General features: G+C 37.7%; 2 protein-coding genes across 2 annotated transcripts in view; one reads left to right on the plus strand and one right to left on the minus strand.

Moving 5' to 3' along the window:
• Positions 1-2294: 2294 nt before the first annotated feature.
• LOC111147374 (NDUFA4, mitochondrial complex associated) lies at positions 2295-9512 on the minus strand. Its single transcript, XM_022503379.1, has 4 exons — positions 9327-9512; positions 8115-8203; positions 6578-6638; positions 2295-2511 (listed from the first exon to the last, which is right to left on the minus strand). The coding sequence occupies exons 1-4, from the start codon at positions 9366-9368 to the stop codon at positions 2455-2457; spliced, it is 249 nt and encodes an 82-aa protein (XP_022359087.1). The 5' UTR covers positions 9369-9512; the 3' UTR covers positions 2295-2454.
• Positions 9513-9902: 390 nt separating this feature from the next.
• Positions 9903-23110, plus strand: part of LOC111147237 (PHD finger protein 14) — a 232980-nt gene continuing 219772 nt past the window's right edge. The window contains exons 1-3 of the mRNA XM_022503156.1: positions 9903-9918; positions 10052-10127; positions 17444-17551. The gene's annotated coding sequence lies outside the window, so the exon portion shown is untranslated. The remainder of the gene's footprint in view (positions 9919-10051; positions 10128-17443; positions 17552-23110) is intronic.

Consider the following 23110-nt stretch of genomic DNA (forward strand, 5'->3'; position numbering starts at 1 on the left):
TGAACAAATGTAAGGAGCTTAGTGTGGTGCCTACCTGAATGTTATCTATATTAAATGCATCCTGTTACAAGATGCCCTCTTATAACCCTTTCTCAGTTTCATTGCCTTCTACACAACCAAGTGGAGAGTTCCTCCAAAAATGAATTCTACCAACCACCTCAGAGGAAAGGGACAAACTAGTACAATGGGAAATGTTAAAGTGTAGTAAATGTACATATAATTAATATGTATAATATATATTATTTCATTTTTGCATTTAAATATTCATTAAAATACATGGTCTATTTGCTTAACTGTTGTTAAAATGACATTTCTGAATGCTGTATTTGAGCATTTTTAAAAAAGTAGTTACAAAATAACACCTAACATATCCTCTACACCACAAAAAACAAGTCTTAGATATATATTTTCTGTGAATTATTTTAACTGCGCTGAGCATGCACTGCTTTTACAACTAGAAACAAAAGGGAAACAAGAAAATGGGAGTTTTGGCAAGGACTATGGTACAGGGAACTCAAGGATTTTTTTTAATAAAAAGAGGATCTGGTTTTGTACCTATACTTTTCTTCATTTATATTCATCTTGATTCTAGTTTGTGAAAGAAAATAACCTTCAAACTTGAGAACAGTAGATACTACTTTAGTACGAACATAATGTTCTAGTTGATATTTTTAAAAACCTATTAAAATTATCAACTGGGGAAAGAAAATCAACTGGGTGCAGTGACGAGGGAGTATAGCTCAGAGCGCTTTTGTAAAAGGTGTTTCACCATCTGCAATTCTGTCTGCCTGCCTCCATTAAGAGTCACCTGTACCCATTAACAACTACTCTGTTCTAGATGCTTTATGAACTGGCCCTTTATTTAAACATCTATTTAACAAGTATTTATTGAACACCAACTATGTGTTGGGTACTGCTGCACATGTTATGGATACAACAAACGAACAAATATATTTGTCCTCATGGAGCTTCAATTTTAGCGAGGGGAGGTATTTCAAACAAAGTAAGGTCATTACATACCAGGACAGTAGTAAGGATGTGGAAAGTGATGATGGTGAAACAGGCTGCAAAATTTTGGACAGGGAAAGCCTCATTGAAAATGTAACACCGGACAAAGACTAGAAAAGTGAGAAACAAAGCCATGCCAGTATTTGGGGAAGAGAATTCTAAACCAGAGATCAAATCCCTGAAGTAGGAATATGCATTGAGGTAGAAAACCGAGGAAGCCCACTTGGAGGTGTGAGCAAAGTAGAAAACAATAGAAAGTGGAGTCAGAAAGTTGAAATATCTAGCTTTTGAATAAAATGGGAAGGTGGTAGGCTTTTAGCAAAAGAATGTCATATTCTGACATATGTTAAAGATCACTTAGGTTGCTGTGTTGAGAATCACAGACAAATAAGAGGTTATTTTAATAATTGAGGTTAGCTGACAATGACTTAGGACCACGGTGATAGGGGAGGAAATTTTATGTTGAAAACAGTGAGATTCTGGTGTATTTTGAAGGCAGACCAAACATGACTTACTGATATATTGGGGTACTAGAAAAAAAAGTAAATGAAGACGCCAAGGATTTTGACCTTAACTGTTAAGGATAGTGCTCCTATGAACTGGTATGACTGAAGATAATGGGACTGAAGATTGTAGACGTGGAGTCTGAGAGGTTCACAAATTCAGAACTGGACATTTTAAATTTAAGATGCCCATTGGACATCCACATGGAGACACTGAGTGACCATAGATATATCCATATGTAGTATGTGTATATGTATGTATAATGCTAACCCAAGACATCATTATTTAAATGCAGCTTTGCTTGGTGACCTCATTAAGATAAGGAACTGACAAAACAGTCTGTTAAGCAATTAAATCAGCACAGTAAAAGCATAATGGTTATTAGCTCAATGATCTCAATTGGACTGAGATCCAACTACAGTCCCTGATAACCTTGAAAATCTTCAGCAGAGTATGCCATAGTAAAAACCATTAATAACAGAACACTTGGACATCAGTCAGTAGCAGAAACCCAAAGGTTTCCACTTTGCCAATGCCAAAAACACCTGAATACTCTTCCCAATCTTTGCATAATTTACAGCTTCAGCTTCAGTTGTTAAATACACTCTAGTGAAGTACCAATGTCCTATATAAAAAATGAAATGTTTTGAGCAGCTTAAAGTCTTACTTTCAAATTATACAAATAGATGGAAATTCAAGAAATTCCTTAAATTCTAAGTTTATTCCTATACCCTACTTATGAAGTTCAGAGCAGATTTTCAGCATTAAATAGTGACAACACATCAAGTTTCAGGTATTTATTATTCAGTGTAAACCCCAACACAATACACCAACATGATTTCGTGTATTTAGAGGGGAAATATTTCCTGGGTAAGTGGTAAATTGTGCGGATGGCTTCTGGAAGACCTTCATTTTAAGCAGCTTTATAGTGAAACATTTCATTTAGAAGTCTGGACCTTCTTTCTTCAGTTTGCTGTAATCTACATTCACTGAGTAGAACTTGGAAAAGAAAAAAGATATTTTAGATCATCTATCAAATACACAGAGATGATACATTAGTTTTAAAGTTATTTTTATTCAGCTTTCTATAGTAACAATTACAGACATAAAGATTTTTATCACTTATATTTAACAATATAAAAATCATCCAAAGACACTAAAATTCCAGTCCTTTAATAATGATTTTGGTAGGGAAAAATATTCAATCTACCTCAGAAGAACAGTGTTAGTATGTTCCCTCAATTTCCTAAACCAGACTGCATCAATATCAAACTGACATCTGACCACCTCCGGTACGGAAGTTTTTAAATAATACCGTAATTTTGCTTCTAAGTAATTTTGCATTTAAATCATAATGCATGTTTAGAAACCTATAATTTCGAAAAATTTCCAACTAAAACTAATTTTAGAAACCTAGGACTGTTTTAGAAAAAAATATATATAAATTAGGATTTATATATTAAGTCCAAGGCTATAATCTTGGGTTTATACATTCTTATGCCAAAGAACACTGAAGAGGTTGTGATATAGTTACTTAAGACTATATTATTTTAACTCCAAAAGAACTAAAACTGCAGAATCATCATTTTCTTCAGGGTTTTTAAGAGGCTCATAAATCTGTATCTATTATTTCTTCAAATCCTTTTCTCTATTTTCCCAAACAAACCCTAACTTCCTTATCTCTAACTGAAAAATTCTTATTTTAATTAAGTTTTAAAGAAGAAAAATTCCCAGGTTGTAAAGCTTTTCCTTGAGATATACACAAAATTGCACAGACAGAGAAGCATCTTTGTTCTGACATTGTTCTAGACAAGGAGATTTTTCAAAAGAAACTAATTGTGTTACCTTAACATGTTAACAAAATTAGGAGCATTTATAAAAGAACTACAGGCTACATATTAAGAAAATAAACACTGACTGGATTCTCCTAATGGATGCCAGACATTGTGGGCACAATGCTTTAAGTTTATCTTACTCATTCTTACTTTATAAAAGAGGCAACTGAAGATCAAGTTGTAAGATTCCCCAAATACTGAACAAGAAGCAGGATCAAGACCTTACACTCATGCAGAGTGAAAAGATCATAGTATCTTTGCCAATTTTCTCAAAACTAAGCAGGCTTCTGATGTATTTGCTTCTCTTCGGTTCCATGTGCCAGCATCAAATTTCTCTGTTGAAGTAATCAAGTAATTTTCAATCTGTTTTATTTTTCAGCTTCCATGTTCCCATTCTTTTTCTCAATTTAACAGTGGCTACCTGGAAGGTCTCTGGAACAACAGTTGGGAAGCCACATGTATTTTGATCGTGGCTTTATGACATTTTATTCAGTTGAGTATTGCTGGGCCTATAATGCTTAATTTTAGTCCTCTCATTGGTCTTAACTTTGGCTAGACTTGCAAAGTGACAACAAATAATCCCCAAAACTTAGTGGTTTACAACAACAAAGGTTTGTTTTTCACTCATATTACATGCCATTTGTAAGCTGACTGCTCTGTGTCCTCTTCATTGAAATTCTGGGTTGAACGGGTAAACCTGAACTGACCATTTTGGTCTCAGGACAGATGAAATAGAACAATGGGGGAAGCACACACTGGTTCAGAAGTGGCAGATATCACTTCCCCTCACTTAGGATTTTCCAGAATAAGTGATGTGGCCAAAAACCTATATGCCAATTACCTTAGGTGAGGGTAGTGAACGATAAAAATAATCTAGTCCACGTCACTGTCTATGTTTAAAAGTAGTAGCAGGCTTCATTCTCAAGGCTCACCAAGTTTCTGGATATGGTTCCCTTTTATTTTGGCTTACAAATCACCCAATTCTTCTCAAATTCATCTCTTGGCATATTACAGCCAATAATAGTCCACTAACATACTGTTTTCCAGAATCTTTTCCTATAAAAAGCTCTTCAGGCACATGGTCCACCTTCCAAGTTACAGCAGGTGATACTTAATCAAATATTTTATATCATATATAAGTGATTCATCTTTCCAATCTCTAAATCCATGTCATAGCTACTCATCCCATTCATGCCACACAAATTAGATTTTTGTTGCAGGAACATTCCATTTCCAAATCACATGTCCTTATACTGGCATGTGTTATCATAGTGCCAGGGCATTGGTAATTGCCTTCATTATCAGAATCACCTAGGAAGCTTTTTGAACTACATCTATCCAGAGACTCCAATACACAATTTGGTGGAAGGATCAAAGGCTGGTTTTTTTTTCCCTTTTCTTTTTCCTTTCCCCTTTCTTTTTCCCTAAACTTTTTAGAAGTTTACTGGGTGTGAAATCATTTTCTCTAGAACGTACTTAATTTAAACAATCTTATAAAAAAGAGGAAAACTAAATCAGGATGCCCATTTACCATTTTTTCAAGTTAAAATGTAATACACAGGTTAAGTAGTTCATTTCATATTTGCCAGCACATTCCTATTTGTTTCTTGCAGGGAGATCCATTTAGAGATCTGAGAGCCCCATTATGATCAGACAATTGAGTGGAAAGCTTGGCATCAGCAAAAGGCAATGATTTTCTTAAAAGTTACTCTTACTAATAACAGAAGCCACCTCCATCAGATGCAGATGTGCTAAAGGGTCCTGGACACACACTGGTTAGAGCACACCTTCTTGAGAATGCTTAAGCTATTTCTCTTTTGATGAAGTAGCTTTGTATACTGGAAAGTGCACATGGTGAGTTATACACTTTAAATAGGTAAATTGTACATAATGTAAATTACACCCTAATAAAGCTGCTCTGGTTTTAACATTTCTAGAGTTTCTTTGTATGCAAAATTTTTACACATAAGGAGGGTTATGTTTAGAGAATTAACAACTGGTCTCAGGTTTATAACATGGATGGGCTTTAAAGCTGTCTACTTGTACTCTCTCTGACAAATAAATAAAAATCTTAAAAAAAACATTATGCTAAGTAAGCTATATCACATGGAGAAGACAAATACTACATGATATCCCTTATATGTGAAATCGAAAAAAGCTGAATTTGTAAAAGTAGCAGAATGGTGGTTACCAGGGGCTAGGGGTGGGGGAATTAGGAAGATGTCTAAGAGTACAAACTTGCAACTAGTAAATAAATAAATCCTGGAGATCTAATACACAACACAGGAATTATAGTCAACAATAATGTGTTATAAACTTCAAAGCTGCTAGGACTCTAGGTCTTAACCTGTTCTCAACACACACAAAAGAATACTAAATACGTGACACATAAAAGTGTTAGGTAATGCTACTATAGTAATCATACTGCAATACATAAATTTATCAAACCAACACTTTGTATACTTCATACTTAACATAATTTTATATGCCAACTGTACCTCAATAAAATAAATAAGTGGTCTCAGTCCATAAACTCATTCTGTTAAAGAGTAGTTCCACACATCACTTTACAGGTAAATGTTAAAAAATTTAATTAGAAGGTTCAATGTAAAATTTAAGTGTCAACTGAATTTCATTTCTTCCTAATTACCCTCACCTGAAATATTTCAACCACACCAAGAAGAGCCAACCAATCCACTGATACAGTACTATTCGAAGTGTGGTCCACAGACCAGCAGCATGCGCATCACCCAAAACCTTGTTAGAAATGCAAATTCTTAGTCTCCACAACAGACCAACTAAATTAGAATCTCTGGGAATGGACCTAAACAATGTGTTTTAACCACCCATCTAGGTGAGGCCTACGTACACTGAAGTTTGAAAACCACTGCACCAAACTATTTAAGATCTAAGAAAATGGTATATGATAGTTATACCACCTCTCCTTTTTTTTTACTTAGTCAAATCATGAAAACATTATCTTACCTTCACATCCAGATCTAAAGTCTGTGTATAAAATTCTTAGAAAAAAATATTTGCTAGAGAAATATGCCATTTTAATTTCAAAGAACAATATAGCTGTTCCTCCAAAGTTCATTATAATGAATTTTACATGCATATCTAATTTGAAAAGAAGCCCTACTACATGAGTATTAAAATATGCGTTCTTTAAAAAACAAACAAACAAAAACAACGCTTTCTAGCAATTCTGAAACAATTTTGTAGCTTACCTTGTATTGATCATTGGGACCCAGTTTGTTCCAGGGTTCTGGGTTATTCTTCCTATCCCAACTAAAAGGAACAAACATTGTAACTGTTAAAGTAATAAAACTATTTAAAATAGTTTTGTACTTTCTAAGAAGATAGTATTTGAATAGATCTCATTTTCTATGAGATTAAGTATGGTGGTGTTTTCATTAGAGTTGAAGCAGAGACGGGGCTCTATAATTAGTAATTCCATGTAATTAATTATAAAAAAGGGTAGAGCACTACTGGGTTATTTACCCCAAAGATACAGATGTAGTGAAAGGAAAGGGCACCTGCACTCCAATGTTCATGCAGCAATGTCCACAATAGCCAAACTGTGAAAGGAGCTGAGATGTCCTCCAACAGATGAATCGATAAAGATGTGGTTCATAAATACAATGGAATATTACTCATCCATTGCGAAGGATGAATATCTACCATTTACATCAACATGGATGGAACTGGAGGGAATTATGCTAAGTGAAATGAGTCAATCAGAGAAAGACAATCATCATATAGTTTCATTCATATGTGGAATGTATGAAATAGCAGAGGACCATAGGGGAAGGGAGGGAAAACTGAATGGGAAGAAATCAGAGAGGGGAGACAAACTACAGAGAGACTAGACTCCAAGAAACAAACGGAGAGTTGTGGGAAGGGAGGTGGGTGAGGGGATGCGGTAACGGGGTGATGTACATTAAGGAGGGCACAGGATGTTATGAGCACTGGGTGTTATAAGCAACTAAGGAGTCACTGAACACTACACCAAAAACTAATGATGTAGTGTGTATTGACTAACTGAATTTAAAAAAACAAACGAACAAACGAACACAGGGCCTCTGGGATAGTGTATTTGTCCCTATCTCTGTCACATGGAACTTTTAACTTGGCTTTTGCTGAAGAAGTGATATATAGAAAAGTATACAGAATAACAATAAATCTTTTTTGTTGCCTGTTGTTTTCTAACTTCAAAAAGAAGCATTCCTGGGACACCTGGGTGGCTCAGTCGGTTAAGTGCCTTCAGCTCAGGTCAGGAGCCCAGTGTTCTGGTACTGAGTCCCCACATAGGGCGCCTTGCTCAGCAGGGAGCCTGCTTCTCCCTCTGCCTGCCACTCCCCATGCTTGTGCACGCATACCCGCCCTTGTCTCTCGGACAAATAAGTAAAGAAAACCTTAAAAAAAAAAAAAAAGGCATTCCTTATTGAAGAAAAGAAAGCAAAAGCCATTTACATGTATCAGCAACTCCGATTAAGTATTTTATAAAAAGTTATCTCAATTCTCACAAGATTCTAAATAGATATTAGCAGTTCTACTCTACCCAAGAGAAAAATAAGACTCAGAAATTTAGACAATTTTATGAACCAAGAAAAGTAAATGACAACAGCAGAACTAGGATCTGAACTTCCCATATATGACTACAAAACTTAGGCTCTTTCTACTACTTGATGCTGCCTCCCTTAAGACTGTGGCTCCTAAACCAGCTTTAGACCATCAAAGTTATAAAGTCTCTTAAGTACTTACCTGACATCTGGATTGAACAATGCCAGGCGCAAGACATATAGTGCTGCTCCTGTACCTCCTGCCCCAATAAATACGAAGAGGGGGATCAACTGGAATCAAACAGAAAATATACGAGAATTAGCAGCCACCTTCAAATACCTAGGTACTGAAAAAAAGAAAGGCTACAGTAGTTCCTACACGCTAATTCTGAAGTCTCAAACTGCTACTTTTTGGTCTTGTTTGAAAATCTGAATAAATCAAGACCTAAAAAAAAAAAAAAAAAATCAAGACCTTACATTGAGGTAAGATTTCTTATAACTGTGTTCTAAAGAAATGGAATTTCCGAAAGATGTGAAGATGAATTCGGTTTAATGCAGAAAAACTTCTATTCAAATTTTTAAATTTCCAGGAAAATATATCAAGTCTTCTTCACCTCTCTAATATTTATACATTATCCTCATTAAATTTCCCAGCTTCCTTTTTCTCGAGGCTTGTAAAAACAACTTCTTGCCCTGTCTTATAAGTGTCATGAAAAACATAAATTCGGTGAAATTAAGACTCTGAATGAGCAAACAAAAGCACGTCCATTACAAACATTCGCTACATGCGTAAATCTCTGAAAACACCTTGCTACCAATGCTTAATGCGTAGTTACGCAATGGGTTTAAGTTAAAGACTGCGTAACGGAGTTTTAAGACAACACGTTGATGTCCTGGGGAGAAAACCGGCATGCAAAAGAACTTAACTGCGAGTCACCTTTGCGCTACCGAAGTCTCCCAAAATCTCAAGACAAACACAAACTGAGGATTCCAAGATTATAGACCTTTGTAATTGCCACAAGGCCTGGTGGTGCAATGCAGTGAGCACTAGATCTTTGAGATGACATAATAAACACAAAACCTGACCTACTGGTCTCCAACCCACACGGCGCACAACTATCCCTAGGTCCGACCAACATACAAGAAGGTGCAACCACCAGACTGCTCCAACCTTCCCCAGTTTATTTTCCCCGAAGGTATCTCTCACCTTCCGCCTGCCAGCCTAAACTCTCAGTGCAAGGCGTGGTCAAAGCTCAAGGGTCTGAGGCAACTAGGAGGACAGCTTAAGTGAGGCAGGATCCACCCCGAGCAACAGTTAACGACTATGAAGGAGGAAACCTCCAGGGAGCTGAGGAAGCCGCAGCCGGATACAGGATGGACAAGGAAGACACTGCTAAAAGGGTCACGAACTTACGCTCGGATGCTTCTTGGCCTGACCGATGATCTGGCGTAACATGGTTGCGGCAGAGGCCTCCTGACCAGGAAAGGGAAAAACCAAACGCGGCAGGCCCGGGACTAAGTAAAACTTACACCCAGGATGAACGGACGTCCAAAGTCACCCAGCACCTCCTACCTGAAGGACCCCTGGCTCGGAGGGCAGTCTGCGGCAGGAGGGCCCGGATGCAGCTGTCCGTAATAGTGCCTGCCTTGATCCTGTGCCTTATGCGTCCGCTCTAACCTGGCCAGACCCTTAGCGTTCCAGTCCCAAGCGAAACATTCTCACCCCTGTCATATATTGCTTCTGACTGGTAAATTTTTGCATTGAAACTGGAATTCTTTGATTGACTAGACAGGCACTTTCTCGGGGAGACACACATTGAGAAATGGGGTGGGTGGGGTCTTCTTGGGAGGTGCCTGCGAGCCTGTCCGCGCGCGCTGAGGCGCAGAGGGCGCGCGTGTTGGCCGGCCGCTTGTCCGCCCTGCCGGGCGCTGAGGGAGCTGCGCGGCGCCTGTGGCTGCTCAGCATCCGGCGCCCGGGCGAGTAGGTCGAGTCTCGTGCTGCTAAGGTCAGCGACTGTGGTTTAAGAAGACTGCAGCTGCTTCCTGTCTTAGACTGTCGCTTAAAGGCAGAAGTTAAAAACTAGTAAATGACTTGAAGATGGTAGTAGCCTTCTCAATGTAATCTTTAAATTCCCTCAGGTCCTTGCTCTGGATTTAATGTTCAGTGCCTTACCATTATACTCTGTCCTGGGATTCGAAATTGCTTTCTTAAAACGTGTTTTGAGGGGCGCCTGGGTGGCTCAGTGGGTTAAGCCGCTGCCTTCGGCTCAGGTCATGATCTCAGAGTCCTGGGATCGAGCCCCGCATCGGGCTCTCTGCTGTCTAGGGGAGCCTGCTTCCTCCTCTCTCTCTGCCTGCCTCTCTGCCTGCTTGTGATCTCTCTGTCAAATAAATAAATAAAATCTTAAAAAAAAAAAAAATGTGTTTTGAGTGCTCCTGTTCCTACACATACCTTCCAGTACTCTAACACAATTTTCATTTATCTGTTGTTGTTCTTCTTATTATCTTTTTTAACGGAAAGTTGTCACTTGGGACAGGCAGACTTCAGGGGTCTCAGGACAGCTGAACCCTCTCTGGTCTCTAACGTAGTTTAAAGCATTAATGGAATCATCAAACCAGTGATTGGGAAGACTAGGAAAAGGCTCCTCCGGAAAGCAACGTTAGATCTAAAGTAGACGTAAACGTTAACCAAGTGAAAACGAATGAGGCGGGTGTGCAAGAGTGGTAGTGTGACAGGCTGAAATGAGATAACCTTCTGAAGAACTGAAGGAGGTCTAGTATGGTTTGAACTTGAAGAGGGAGAGCAGAGTGGGGATCAGATCTGTTGGGCCAGTGACCACTTAAATATCAAGCGTTTTATGCTGAGAGCATTAGGAAGTTATGCAAAAATAAATAAATAAATAAAAGTTACTGTGGTTGTAAAGGATTGCTTTGTCTATGAATAATGGATTTGAGGAGATAAGCATGAAAGGGGAGGGGACTGATCAGGGGCCACTGTAGTAGTCCTGAGGAGAGATTATAGTAGATTGGACCAGTGTGGGCAATGTGATGACATAGAAAGGGCTCCAGACATTGGTCAAATGTGAGGAAGTGAGGAGAAGGAGAAGCCCAGGATAATTACAGAGGTTCAGTTTCAACTAGCTGGATGTTGATCTCAATTACTGAAATAAGAAACTATAGAGAATAATGGATATGTATTTATGTAAGATACAAGTAGATCTCTGTAGGGCCAAAGAGAGCTCTAAACTGGGAAGGTAGAAGGTAACAAGAGAGACAAAGGACATGGAGGTGAGGAATTCTAATGCAATTTTGGGGAAAGGAGATAAGGTCAGCAATAAATAAATAAATGGTGATTAAGTTGATATATCATGATGCTTAGGAAGATGGTGTCTTTTTTTTTTTTTTAAGATTTTATTTGTTTATTTGACAGACAGAGATCACAAGTGGGCAGAGAGGCAGAGAGAGGAGGAAGCAGTCTCCCTACCGAGCAGAGAGCCCAATGTGGGACTCGATCCCAGAACTCCGGGATCGTGACCTGAGCCGAAGGCAGAGGCTTCAGCCCACTGAGCCACCCAGGTGCCCAGAAGATGGTGTCTTTTTAATTCATTCAGTAAATCTTGCATTAAGTACCTGCTCAGCACCAGGGCCTGTTCTAACTTGGGAGAAAGCAGTGAATGGGAATATTCTAATTGAGATTACATGGAAGTTGGGAAGACAAACTATAAATAATTAAGATAGTTTTAGATTATGATAAACCAATAAAATATGATAATAAGAGAGAAGGACATGAGAGAGTAAAGGAAAGAAGGTTACTTAAGTGAGAGTAGACAAGGAAGTTTCCTCTGAGGAGGTAAATAAATAAATTTAGCCATAATATCTAAATAAATTAAGGGTACCACACTTGAATAAGGAGGTAACCTGGTGAAAATACGGGTGAAGAATGTTCAGTTCTCAAGAGAAATGGTTTTGAGATTGAAAAACAAAATAAAACCCAAGACCAGTATGGCTGAGCCATATTAAAGGAGAAGAAAATGAGATCAGGGAGATTGTAAAGGAATCTGACATTGACTTTATAGACGATGGTGAGGAATGTGGCTATATTTTCAAAAATCATCATAAAAATAATGGAAACTCCTTAAAAGTAAACACAGAAACCTGATAGCAGTAAGTGCAGGTGGACTTTTAGCAAAGAAATTAGAAGGAGGAAGATTTCTTCTTGTAATATTTTATTTTAATGATAACAGGTAATAATAAAATAAGTAAATATGTATACAGGAATACCACTGTTGATAAGAAAGTAAAATCCAAAGGCTAACTTTTTGGTCATTAACCTAATTTCTAGCAGTAATAATAATATATAGGTAATCAAGTGATGCCTTTGGAAATGTTAACAAAGCAGGGTTCCAGCATATAAATGTCATTAAATATTAACCAGAATGTCAAATTATAAAAGTTTGAATTATACATATTAAAGTTAGAGGAAAGAGTCTATGACTTATATTTTAAGCAGGAATTGGAAGTATGGAAGAGACCTTCAAGGAAAAGAAGCCATAGTGGAGGATGCATATTGTAAAAATATATTTTAGCTTTAGAATTAGTTTTGGTATGTGTGGTAGATTATATTGTATACAAGTACCTGTTGCCTGTCCCTCCAAGGGGATATCACTCACTTGCCTCCATGTCAGGCTTAATAAGATGACTTGCTTTATTAGCAAATGAGATGTGAAATGCACAAGCAGAAGCTTTAACAGCCAATATATGCCATGTTCTTTCTTTTTGCCACAAGGTCACCAGTGTTCTAGATAGAGGTTTGGGTGTCAGATTGAAAACTACTTGGAGCGGAGACATTGCTGACCTACAAGGAACATGTAATGAGAATGAGAAATAAGCCTTTATTGCTGTAAGTCACCAGATTTAAGAGTTCGTTACTGCAGCCTTACTTAGCCTACTCTAATGAAGAATTTGGCACTGAAAGTGTGGTATATTACCATAATAAAACTAAAATATTTGTCATTGGATTCAGGTCCCAGCAACAGGTCACAGGGTAACTGTTACCAGAAGCTGGAAGGATAGCAATTATGTCATACAGTGCTGGAACATTTGATGAAATTGTTCTCAGTTAATTGGAAGGTTGATAATGTCCTGCATAAATTCATAGGTTTCAGTAAATGGCGGGCATCAGGTATGTTAGCTGCATGCGTCCACTACTATTGGCAACAGTTGACAAGGCAATACAATAGAGAGATGGACTCAGAAAATAATTGATTGGTTTGCAAGCTTCAGTGACAGAGAAGGGAGCATCTAGATATTTAGAGACTTGCAGAGTTAGAAGATATGGCTGATGCTTATCTTCAGCTGTATAAGATAAAACTGAGATTGATGTTTAATCAAAAAGATAAATTAAAAATCTCAAGATAATGACACAATCAGGACTGTAGCCATCACATCTTTATTGAAACATCTCAATAAATCAAAGTGTCTCAGTAAACTCTCTCAACTGAACAATTTCAATGTCTGGACAAAGAGATAAGGGTATAGCTCTCTGATCGAAACCTGGAAGGAGTCCTCCACCCTTTTCCATATGATAGATAGGTGACAAAAATCTGATTGGATGACAGGTGAAGGGAGGTTAATCAGATTTAAATGGCCCACTAACAAGCCCATAAAAACCCCTAAACTTAGAAACTCTGGTGGCAGGCATCTCAGGGGCTCACTAGGTTAAGCGTTTGCCTTAGGCTCAGGTGATGATCCCAGGGTCCTGGGATTGAGTCCTGTGCCAGGTTTCTGGCTGAGTGAGGAGTCTGCTTCTCCCTCTACCCCTCCCCTCTGCTTGATCTCTCTCTCTCTCTCATGCTAGTGTGCTCTCTCTCAAATAAATAAATGATAATTTTTTTTAATTTTTATTTATTTGACAGAGAGAGACACAGTGAAAGAGGGAACACAAGAAGGGAGAGTGGGAGAGGAAGAAGCAGGCTTCCCACAGGGCAGCGACCCTTACGCAGGGCTCCATTCCAGGACCCTAGGATCATCACCTGAGCCAATGGCAGACACTTAATGGCTGAGCCACCCAGGCACCCTAAATGAAATCTTAAAAAAAAGAAAAGAAACTCCAGTGGCAACCCCTTCAGGTTCCCTCCCTCCTTGGGAGCTTTGTACTATCACTTTGCTGTTGCTCAATAAAACTTACTTTGCTGCCCACCACTCTGGCCTACCACTTAGTTCTTTGAAGAGGTGCGACCAAGAACGACAGGCAAAAGGTGGAGAAAAAAATTCTGCAACAGTAAAATCTTCATAATAAATGAATTGGAGCTGTTTTTTATAACTTCACTCCGAGACTTGTGCCCTCTAGATTTCTTGTTCCATTGTTTGATTTAGTTTTGTGAATAATATTTAAATATAAAAATATATAAATAGTAGTTGTCTAAATTAAATGTAAGTTGTACTGTGAATAGCTCTAAGAAAAGTCTAAGCAGTATATTAATAGCACCCCTCAAAAATGATTTTTCTTGCAGAGTTTCCCTAAAAATTTAAGCCTAGAAAATTCTGGGAGGTATATTGCTTATATGTTGTTATTAATTTGTGACAGTAAAGAAATGGTTTCTTTCTTATTTTTTAGAAATGGTTTCTTTAGAGAGGAATAATTTGGTAAGTGAGCCGTGGAATATGATAATAATACAAATTGAAGGCAGCATCTTATATTTTTTACTCTGTTTGCATTTAGGCATTTAATTATTTTGCTAGCAGATAAATTGACAACTGTTGTTGTTTTTCTGATAATGCAAATACAAATTATACCTCCACTTGTTAATGAAGATTCTGTAGCTATCTATCCTTAATCTAAAAATAAATATGTTCTTCCACTATATTATGGTTACTTAGCATAAACTATTTAATTGTAAAATTTCTATTAGAAAAATAAGAACATATTTTAGTCTGTGAAAGTTTACTTCCCCTGTTGTAAATCTCAAAGCTTCACATACTGTCATTAATTTAAATCAAATACCTGAAGAACTTTATGTACAAAATTCAATGAATAGTAAAAAGCAAAGAAACTCCAACAATTTGTGTATTTATTTATTTATTTATTTGAAAGAGAGAGAGAGTACAAGCAGGTGGAGGGGTAGAGGGAGAAGGAGAGATTCTCAAGCAGACTCCCAGCTGAGTGTGGAGCCTGATCCTGGCTGGATCCCACAGCCCTGGGATCATGACTGGAGCTGAAATCAAGAGTCTGACATTTAACCGACTGAGCCACCCAGGCACCCCAAAACTAACAATTTGAAATAGTGACACTCATTTTCACTGAAATCTTCTGGTCAAACAATATTTTAGGAAAACTGCATATTTACAATTTTTGGAAAATCATACCATACACCTAGATCATCAAATTAGAATTTTTTTTAGAATAGCTATGTTCTATTCTTCTGTTATTATTTATTCTCTCTCTGAAATTTCTTTTTTTTTTTAAAGATTTTATTTATTTATTTGTCAGAGAGAGAGAGAAAGCACAGGCAGACAGAATGGCAGGCAGAGGCAGAGGGAGAAGCAGGCGCCCTGATGAGCAAGGAGCCCGATGTGGGACTCGATCCCAGGACGCTGGGATCATGACCTGAGCCGAAGGCAGCTGCTTAACCAACTGAGCCACCCAGGCGTCCCTCTCTCTGAAATTTCTATCTCCTCTATGAATCCATACGCTCATTCATTCATTCAACATATAGTAAGTGCCCACTATATATTACTCCTCATGCTGAGTGCTTAGGATAAGAAGAACACATTGCTGTCTTTCTTCAGCATCTTCAAGTCTAGTGGGGCTAGGACTATCATTATTACAAAGCTTTCTGATAAGCGCTACAATAGACACGATATATGACTTAGAATACTGGATACATAGTGTCCTAGTGTCCTAGCCAAGATCAAGAATGTAAATTCATCTTTGGAAATGTTAAGTCTGGTATACCTCTGAAATACCCAATTAGAGATGTTCTGAAGGCTGGCAGAAACATCACTCTTCAGCTCAACAGAGAAGTTTGGTCTACAGGTACAATTTAAAAGGAAAGGGGATATAAGTGACAGTTATTGGGAACTGATGAGCTTGTTCATGAGGAATATGTGTGAAGGAAAGTGTAATGAGAGAAGAGGGTTAATGCTAAAACCCTAGAGAATATGAATAAAATGGGGACCAGGCCAGGAGGGAGGAATCAGAACAGCAAAGATAGATCAAGTCAGAAATGGAGGCAGATAAATATTTTATACCAGTCAGGGTTTAACCAAAGAAACAACTTCTAGGAAATATGCATACTTAATAAGGAATTTATTACAAGGAATTGACATTATGCAATTGTGGGAGCAGTATCTTATTGCGGTCTGGAGTCAACAGGGGAGGCAGTCAGTAAGGGAAGAGGAACAGGAAGTCAGAAGCAAAAATACACTAGAACCTGTGAGGATAGCTGGAACCCATAAGGACAGAGAGACCCTATTTCTAGAGCCCTTTGTCACAGAATTAGCTATAAGCCTAGTTCAGGAATATAGAAACTAAAGAAGGAATTTGACAAGAAAAAGAAAACTACGAGATGCCCTAAGAAAATCTCACACATTCTAGACATATTCCTCCTTGCCTTCATTGAGTTGTAGTATCCCAGTTTCTCTTGCTAATCAAAAGAACCACCCAAGCTAATAGAGTAATAGAGTTCTCTTTCCTTGAAATTATGACTTCTAGACCAGTGAAGCCACAGTTGCAGGGATGTAAGTCATAATTTTACTAGTGGATCATTAGGGAAAGCTAGAAGGACCACTTCCATATTGTCTCTCACTACTGTACTTCAGAGTCAATCCAGACTGGGATTATAGTGCTACAGCTGCCCACTTTGGAATATTGATAGCATTTGATACAGAACCATCTGTAAAACAGGCTCAAATATGTCTGTCTTAGTTAATTGGTCATAGGCAATGCTCCATACCATAGGTGCAGGTTGAGAGGGGACCACAGAACATGGCATACAACTTATGCTTTCAGGACCTGCCCAAATACATCTGGTGATCGTTTCCATTTGGTAATGAAATGTTGCAGTATATATTCAATCTTACAGCTTTGTTGGTCAGATAAGACCCAGTTCATGACAGATAACTGAAGTAGTATGGTAATTTGCTTCCAACTCCAACAAATCTTCTAGGGTATACATCTCAGGTGAAGTACAATTTGTGTGGGAGCCCAAACCTGTTGCAGGACCCTGCCCAAAACTAACAGCTTTTCAGGTTGCTCACTAAATGGATCAGGGTAGCACACACAGATGAGGTAATTGTTGCCTCCAAAATTCAAAGAGGCCAACCTAATAGTAAAGCATCTTTGTGATAAGAAGAGCCAAATGCAATAATCTGTCCTTTGGAAGAACTATGTTGACATGTCCCAGACCACTGGAACCCTAGAAATTTCACGGAGGTGGCAGAAACCTGATTTTTGGTCAGATTTACTTCTCACCATCTGGCCTATAATTATCTTACCAATGTTCTAAGTAGTTGTTACTTCTTTCTTACTAGGTCCAGTTACCATGATACCATCACTGTAACTGACAAACATGAATTTCTGTGGAATAAAGAGATGATCAAGACTCTGTAATAGGGCTGCAGAGTTGATGTATTCATGAGGTAAGATAGTCAAAGTGTGAAAAGCAAACTACTTTTGTTGGTCTTTAATAACAGCTATAGATGTGAAAACATTTACTAGCCCAAAATTAAGGCGCCAGCAGATTTTAACCCTAGTGAGAACCCTCTTCCTGGCTTGTAGATGGAGGCCATCCTCATTTGGCAGAAAGAGTGAGCAGTGGCTCTTTTTCTTGTAAAGATACTAATCTGATCATGGGTGCTCCACCTTCATGATCTCATCTATACCTAATTACCTTTCAAGGACCCTATCTCCAAATACTGTCACATTGATGGGTAGGGCTTTAAAATATAAAGCGGGGGTGGGGAGGGAGGGTGGGGCACACAATCGTTCAGTCCATAATAGCTACCAAACCTTCAAGGTATAGATAATTCTTATGCTATTAAATTCGTCCCATATCTTTGAAAAAGGAATCTTTCAAATTCACATTACAAAATAAACATTAACCTCATAATAAAACTTGACAAGAATAGTCCACCCAGGTTTCCTTTAATCCCAACCAGTCTAATAACAACAGCTTTATCAAAGAAATACCAGATCCCTCAAAATGTGGAGCCCTAGTGAAATATGAGTTAAAATTACTTGATTTAGAAACTGTTCATAGACTTTCACTTCCAGGGTTGGCAGACTACATATGTTATTCAGGCAATGCAGACTTTTTCTGTTCAAAGACATTGAAGAGTGTGGGGGTGTTGAATAATGTCCACTAACATTATTTGTGAACACCTGGAACCTCAGAATGTGAAGTTATTTGGAATTAGGGTCATTGCAGATGTAATTAGTTAGGGTCACGCTTGATTAGTATTAGTTAAGCTTATACTTAATTAGAATAGGCACTAAATCCAATGGCTGATTTTTTTATAAGAAAAGAAGGGAAGACATAGACACATGGAGAAGTCCACGTAAAGACAAAGACAGAGATTGAAGTTATGCTACCACAAGCCCAGGAACACCAGGATCCACTAGGAACTGGAAGAGACAGGGAAAGATTCTCCCCTAGAGTTTTTGGAGAAGTGTCGCCCTGTCAACACCTTGATTTCAGATTTCTGACCCCCAGAACCATGAGAAAATAAATCCCTACTGTTTTAAGCCACCCAATTGTAATAATTTTTATGGTAAACTTTAAAACTAAAGCAGATTTTGGTACCAGAAGTCAGTTGCTCCTATAACAAATACCTAAAAAAGAGGACGTGCCTTTGGAATTGAGTAATGGGGGAGGTTGGAAGAATTTTGAAGTGCATAATAGAAAAATCCTAGATTGTCTTGAAGAGACAATTGGTAAAAATAGAGACATCAAAGGTAATTCTGATGATGGTTCCGTTGGAAATGAAGAACACAGTAGAGAAAGCTTCTATCATCTTAGAGAATACACATATTGTCATTAACAGAATAGTGGTAGAATTATAAATATTAAAGGTGCTTCTGGTGACAGAAAGAAATGAGGCCAATATTATTGGCCATTGGAAAAAAGATGATCTTTGTTATAAGCGCCAGACAACTTGGCTAAATTGTGTCCTTTTTGGGGTATAAAGTAGAATTTGTTACTGATGAATTTGGATATTTAGCTGAGGAGAGTTCCAAGTAAAGTGTTAAATGTACAGCCTTGTTTCTCCTTGCTACTTATAGTAAAATGCAAGAGGAAAAGACTTAAGTAACTATTAAGCAAAATGGAGATAGTGCAAGAGACACAAGCAATAGATAGCATCCAAAATACATGAAACTGAAGTCCTGAAGACGACTAAGATTTTTAAGACAAAAAAAATTTGGAGATATAATAACTAAAGATTGTTTCAAATCTGATCTAGGATATCAAATTAAAGACTCAAGACTCTCGTTAAGTATCCTATAGAAGAGAAAAAAAACAGATCTAAATACATTGCTGATGAGAGTATAAATTGGTAGTACAGTTTGAAAGTCTGCTTGATTTTTTGCACCAAAATTGAATATTTGAATACTATATGATCCAGTAATTTCACTCTGAGATGTAAACCCAACAGTAATGTGTGCTTATGTGCACCAAGAGACACAAACCAGAATGCATATAGAATCATTTATAATAGCCTTGAGCTAGAAGGAGCAAAAATGTTAATCATGGGCAAATGAGTAAATAAATGTAATACATTCAAGTATGTGATTCCACATTGCAAATGAACTACAAGTACACTCAATAACATAAATGATTCTCACACAAAAAAAATTAGTCAAAGAAACCAGAAACAAAACAGCATTGTGTGAGTCCATTTATATAAAATTTAAAAATAGTATTAGACTAGGGATAATGACTAACTTTATAAGAAGTAAGGAATATTAATTGAGGAGGCTCAGGAGAGGCTTCTTTGGTCTTGGCATGGTAGAGTTGGTTTTGTTTTTTTTTTTTTTTAAGATATATTTGTTTATTTGAGAGAGAGAGAAAAACAGAGAGCGAGTGAGAGAGAGAAGCAGCCTCCCTGCTGAACAGAGAGCCTGACAAGGGGCTCAATCCCAGCACCCTGAGATCATAACTGAGCAGAAGGGAAATCCTTAACCAGCTGAGCCACCAAGGCGCCCCTTGGCATGATGTTTGCTTCTTGATAATCCTTTAATCTGTACACTTATTTATTTTTCCCTTTTCTCTGTTATGTTTCCCAATAATTTCTTCAAGCTGAGTTGTATAGATTTAGAACAATGTTAGGGAGTTTGCTTATGATTGTCACTTAAAGATATGTTGGATTAAAAAAGAACAGAAGAGGGCACCTGGGTGGCTCAGTGGGTTAAGCCTCTGCCTTCAGCTCAGGTCATGATCTCAGGGTCCTGGGATCAAGCCCCGCGTTGGGCTCTCTGCTCAGCGGGGAGCCTGCTTCCTCCTCTCTCTCTGCCTGCCTCTCTGCCTACTTGTGATCTCTCTCTCTGTGTCAAGTGAATAAATAAGATCTTAAAAAAAAAAAAAAAGAACAGAAGGTATCATTTATGCATTTTTGTTTGTTTGAAAGCTTCTCTGTAGCTTTTGTGTTGATGACATGAAACCTGTCTCTAACTAACCTTATTTGTCTCTCTAACATCCAATATTGTTCATTTTATGATGTTGCTTCACTGATGCTGTCTTTGCCCATCTGCTTTGCTTTCTTGGGACTTGCCCCTTGTGAAACACGGCTCCTAAGACTGCCATTCATATGCACTGAAAAATAATTAAAAACCTTAGCTTGTCTAAGAGATCTGTCTAATAAACAGCTATTATAGCAAAAGTTTTTAAAAGATTTTATTTATTTATTTGATAGAAAGAAATCACAAGTAGGCAGAGCAGCAGGCAGAGAGAGAGTGGGAAGCAGGCTCCCTGGTGAGCAGAGAGCCCTATGCTGGTCTCAATCCCAGGACCATGAGATCATGACCTGAGCCAAAGGCAGAGGCTTAAGCCACTGAGACAGCCAGGTGCCCCTGTTATAGCAAATACTGAAGTACTTACCTCTCCCTTTTATTTTTTCTTCAGACAGAACAAATACTGATAACATTTCACAGTTTTGTGTTAGTTTTAAAAAGAGCTATGTTACTATGTTACTATGTTACTATGTGAATGATTCATGAAAACCCTGTGCTTGATTAAAGCATCCAGACATGGGATGCGTGGGTAGCTCTGTTGTTAAGCATCTGCTCTTGGCTCAGGTCATGATGCTAGATCCTAGGATCATAGGACCTTGGAATCAAGCCCCGTGTCAGGCTTCCTGCCCAGCTTCTCCCTCTCCCACTCCCCTGCTTGTGTTCCCTCTCTCGCTGTGTCTCTGTCAAATAAATAAATAAAATCTTAAAAAAAGAAAAAGAATATAGACACATGAAACCGCACATTTTTTATTCCATTTATATGAAATATCTAGAATAGGCAAATCCACAGAGACAGAAAGTAAATTATTGATTGCCAGGGACTAGGAATAGGGGAAATGTGAAGTAACTGCTAATGGGTATGATGTTTCTTTCTGGAATAAGTAAATGTTCTAGAATTAGATAGTGGTAATTGTTATACAACTTTTGAATATGCTAAAAACTGCTGAATTCTATACCACAAAGGGGTAAGTTTTATGGTATGTGAATTATATCTCAATAAAGCTGTTATAAAAACTCAGCATTGAGCTAAGTACCTTTCTTATTTTTTATTTTTTTAAAAGGTTTATTTATTTATTTTAGAGAGAGAGAGAGAGAGAGCGCAGACCAGGGAGAAGGGCAAAGGGAAAGGGGAAACAGACTCCCTGCTGGGGTCAATCTCTGATGGCAGATCATGACCTGAGCCAAAACCAACAGATGCTTAAGGGAGTGGGCCTACACAACTACAACTACACAACTACACAACTCAAGCACTTTTTAAAAAAAGTAATCTTGTTTAGATATATCTAGAGAGATGATTGACTGCTTAAGGTACAAAGATAAGATAATTTATTTTCATGATAGTCTTCTGTGCATTTATTTTTTTTTACTGTACAGACATACTAGCTGTGAAAAACTAACTTAAAATATTTTCATTATTATTCATTTGTTAAATATGTAGAAAGTTTTTATTCATGTAATACTATAGTAGATCTTTGCTGCCTAAATCCTCCAAGAAGATTCTGTAGTCAGTATATTTTACATAATTTGAAAAGGATGATCATCAGTGAACACTTTATTACAAAACATTGAAAGGATTTTAAGTTCCCCGACATCCAAAGTTGTAGTTAAGAATTCTGATTTGAACCTAATTCCTATTTCTTTGTAGATATTCTGTCTTTTCTCTAAAGGAAAATTTAGAATTCTCTTGAAGTTCAGAAATCTGAGCACACACTTTTCTTCATTAATATTGCTTTCTCTCAAATGTCTCTGAAAATATTAATTATGGCAAGATAATATGAGCTATGGGCTCTCTGCAGGGGATATTCTTTTTTTTTTTTTAAGATTTTTTTTTTTATTTATTTATTTGAGAGAGAGGCAGTGAGAGAGAGCATGAGCGAGGAGAAGGTGAGAGGGAGAAGCAGACTCCCCGTGGAGCTGGGAGCCCGATGCGGGACTCGATCCCGGGACTCTGGGATCATGACCTGAGCCGAAAGCAGTCGTCCAACCAACTGAACCACCCAGGCGTCCCTGCAGGGGATATTCTTAAAGTATCATAAATGATGGCTAGCTGCTGGCTTGTGTGAGTACCAACCTACTTCAATATTTCTTTTTTCAACTTAGCATCCTGTCATAACAAATACTTATTATAAAAAGCTGGCCTTAAATAGGTACCTTATTCCAGGTTATCATATGTAATAATGTAAACAACTCTTTCATCGTGTATGCCTTGGATTGCCCAAATCTTATTTTCCACTGGTAATAAAATCACCACTGTGTTTTGACCTACACCAAGTGAAATAATAAATTTTAAATTCCCATTTTGAGGTTTTACTTGTATATTTTCTGAACGTCTTTCTGTACTAAACACTGCATCAGACAAGGTTTCCGTAGAGGAAACAGAAACCACTCTAGGTATATTATGCTGAAAAGAAATTTAGTGCATATAAAGTCATTTGAAAGGCTGGAAGGAAAGTCAGGGATCCAATCAGACT

The sequence above is a fragment of the Enhydra lutris genome, unplaced genomic scaffold (genome assembly GCF_002288905.1).
Source record: "Enhydra lutris kenyoni isolate GAN:26980312 unplaced genomic scaffold, ASM228890v2 scaffoldscaffold16, whole genome shotgun sequence".
Taxonomy (NCBI): Eukaryota; Metazoa; Chordata; class Mammalia; order Carnivora; family Mustelidae; genus Enhydra; species Enhydra lutris.

Bases quoted from the DNA above. Each gene is read 5' to 3' on its own strand.
- LOC111147374 (XM_022503379.1), bottom strand. From the start codon at position 9,368: ATGTTACGCCAGATCATCGGTCAGGCCAAGAAGCATCCGAGC. The intron at 8,204-9,326 runs GTAAGTTCGTGA...GTTTGATTCCAG, and splicing joins AGGCCAAGAAGCATCCGAGC to TTGATCCCCCTCTTCGTATT. The intron at 2,512-6,577 runs GTAAGCTACAAA...TTCTTTTCCAAG, and splicing joins GTCCCAATGATCAATACAAG to TTCTACTCAGTGAATGTAGA.